A 3344-nucleotide genomic window follows, 5' to 3' on the forward strand; every position below is an offset into this window, starting at 1 on the left:
TTGTGTTTGCTCAAAAAAAAAGTAATTCTTGCACCGCAGTTACAGCAGTTGATTGAAGGACAACACAGTGTAATGAAGAAATGGGATTACATGAGGCCTTTGGCTGAGGTGATTTTTTTAGGAAGTAGTTGTTATTTTCATGCATAGCAAGACACTAACAAAAATTTTATTTTTAAATGTGTTTGTCTGACATAAATACGATTTTTTTTTTTTTTTTCTGGGAGGAAATAGGAATGATAGAAAGAGCTGAAAAAATATGATGTAAACTATGAAAAGCTGGTGTGGGATTTTGTACCTTTAGCTGTTTTAACTGCTTTTACAATGGGAAATTTTTTTGTAACATCCATAACTTTGCTTTCTTAAAAAAAAAAAAAATCTAGACTTTCAAGTAATATTTATTGCTTGAACGTAATAAACTTTATTACTTCTTTTTATTTTGATCTGATGCATTATGCACTTCTGATTTTTGTTTTCTTTTACAGAAGTGCTGTGATTTTATTGATGTTATGTAATGCTTTGGCTCGGGGATTAATTCTTTGTTGGATTCCGAATCCAAAACCTGCTGAGGCAATAAAAAAAGATGCAATTGACAAAAGCAGAAGAGCTTCAGTAAAGAAACATGAAAAAGCAAATGTCATCCAGTCTTCTTTAGTAGATCCCAGTGGACTTCCTGATATCAAAGCTGCCTTAGAGGTACAAAGCCCTCCTTTTTTGTAGTCATCCTTGGTGTGCTGTCATCTGTCACAATTCATATAAATTAAATCGTATAAATTTTTTGCAAAAAATAAGCTACTGTCTTTTACAGTTCCTGCCACTACAGGTCCTCCCCAAATGCACACTGAAGTTCCTTATCAATTGGGGCTGGGGACTGGAAGTTCTATTTGCTATATAGTTCAACTTTGTAGAGATGTTGTAAGGCTTAGAGATGCGTGTGCAATAATTTTAACACAACTAATGGATGGCATGTTCCATACAAAAAACTTTCCACATTTATCCTGTGTTTCAGTCTCTTTTTTTAATTCTTGGTGTTCAGATTTGTGAATTTGCCCTAAATGTGGTAACCGGAATCATACCTAATGAAACGGTACCTATTGCTGCACAACAACAGATCATTGCTACGTGGGTGAAAGCCAAACAGTTAAATCAGCAGCAGATCGGACATAAACTTGGGACAGAGGAGGAGGTAGTATCACTCTGGAGTCCTGCATAATGTTGAAACTTTTCTTTGAAAATATTAATTTAATAAGGAAATTATCAGTGTGTATCTTCTATATGTTGGAATACGACATGAAAAATAATTTTGGCTGTAGTTCCCTTAAATCTTTATGGAATACAGCAAATTCTTCACATCTGGCATAGCAATGAGTCTACATTTCTTAACTCTACCTTCTGTTTTTATCTGCCAAGAATAATTATGGTAACGTTTGCTGTATGGTGATTGTATAACAAAGTTGGGTTTGAATTCATATATTTAACATAATAAAATGGCTAAATGGAAAATCATCTATATTTTACATTAACATTTAATATGGTCTATATCTAGAATATGGACCTAAGTAAGTTCAAAAGTAGTATTTTATTCCTATCTTTGTCTTTTATTATACTATAAAACCATATCCCTCAGTGGTACATGAATTTACCTGCATTGTGTTGCTGCCGTCTTTTTCTAATGTTAAAAATGTAATTCAGAGTTCACAATATCAATAAAAAAAAATAAATACGTAAAATCCCCCATTTAAGGACACGATGAAGAGCGGAAGTCTTGCTTTTTGCAAACTGAGGATTCCAAACATAGATACTATTACCTTCTCATCTTAATTAACTTCCTTAACAATGTTTACTTGAAAACAAAACAAAACCTGTTAATGTATTGGTTTTTATTTCTGCGTAGAATAACGATGAAGCACAAAATCCTGTGACAAGAATTCTTGTTGGTCTAGAAATGTATTCATGTAATGGCTTGGGTCTCATGGATTTCACTGTTCCTAGCTTACCTCAGGTATTTATTAGCTCTCGAGTTTTAAGAAATTGCATAGTACAAATGTTATTTCAGTTTCAGGTTTAGATGGAGACAAAATAAATTTCTGCCTTCTGTAGAGAGCTTTCTTAAAAGACTAAGATGTATTTCCCCATTTAGATAGAAATCTGGTGACATTGCCTAACACTTTGTAGAAGTCCTTCTTTCTCAAGACTAGGATCTGGGTCCTTATAAATAGATATGGATTAATACATTGGTATCTAACTGTAGTTGGTCTACAGATTTATGCCAAATATTATTAGTTAACTTCAGCTTCAGTGGCTTAGTTTTGGAGAGCAGTATTGTAGTATCCTCATTTTTACCCATTTATTAACAATACTCATTATCGTAATTTTATTTTTCGATTATTATTATTGCATCAGTCAGGAAGATGGACTTTCTGACTGATGCATGCAAAAGCAAGGAGGATCCTATAATGAAACTATGCATGAAACACTAGTGTTGGGAAAACAGTGCTATCTCTCATTCTTATCTTTGGCTTAACTAAAAGGGGCTCTGAATTTTGGAAGTCTTTTTCTACTGATTTTCAGAAGAAGACTGAAGGCGTATGATAAGTCCTGGCAGATACTGCTGGTCAAAAGGCATGTGCACTTACAGCTGATTGTACATACACTAGTATAACACTTACTACAACGTGAACAATGCTTCTCTGCTGTATATTTTGAATGTTCTTATAGTTCTTTGATTTTCTAGATTGTTTACTCGTGTACTTGCTCCCTGTGCAGGGGGGTTGTGTGGAAGGTACAGCTGTAAGCATGTAAGTGCTATAGAAAAGAGCACTTTTATCTTTTTTTGCTTGTTTGTTGTTTGGGTTTTTTTTTCCCCAGTTGGTGAAATTGGCCTTGGAATGCAGTTGGTCAGATTCCTTGGTGGAACTGCAGACACTGGCACGACTTACGTATTTTGCATATGTATCACATGACTATGAAACAGTGATGACTTGTTCCAAAAGGATCTTGCAATCAGATGAGAATTTTTTCCATGATAGAGATGCTAAGAAACATGAAATGTAAGTATATGGAGTTTTGCTTGATACTGTGGTATACTTGAACTAAGTTTTGAAGAAAGGGTAAATGTACCTGATCACATAATTAAAAGCAAAAGAATCTTTTTTACGAAGAAACATAGAGTTAGATGTGAAAGCAAAATTTTCCTCCTTCTGCTGCTTCTGTCATTATCAGTTACTTAAGTACCGCAGATGATGTTTTAGCTCTGCAGAGTAGCCTGAGTAAAAGGCAGTGTGCAGTCCAGATTGTGGCTACAGACCCAGTTCACAAAGATCATAGAATCATAGAATAGTTTGGGT

The 3344-nt window shown here is 34.4% G+C and overlaps 1 protein-coding gene across 1 annotated transcript in view; it reads left to right on the forward strand.

The window, feature by feature from the left end:
• CFAP46 (cilia and flagella associated protein 46) overlaps nt 1-3047 on the forward strand; it is a gene marked incomplete at both ends in the record, with an annotated part of 13672 nt that extends 10625 nt beyond the window's left edge. The window contains 4 exons of the mRNA XM_010017426.1: nt 483-693; nt 1034-1183; nt 1892-1999; nt 2866-3047. Coding sequence (XP_010015728.1) covers nt 483-693; nt 1034-1183; nt 1892-1999; nt 2866-3047 — 651 coding nt within the window. The remainder of the gene's footprint in view (nt 1-482; nt 694-1033; nt 1184-1891; nt 2000-2865) is intronic.
• Between the last annotated feature and the right edge of the window lie 297 nt (nt 3048-3344).

This window comes from Nestor notabilis, unplaced genomic scaffold (assembly GCF_000696875.1).
Source record: "Nestor notabilis isolate BGI_N333 unplaced genomic scaffold, ASM69687v1 scaffold20986, whole genome shotgun sequence".
Lineage (NCBI taxonomy): Eukaryota > Metazoa > Chordata > Aves > Psittaciformes > Psittacidae > Nestor > Nestor notabilis.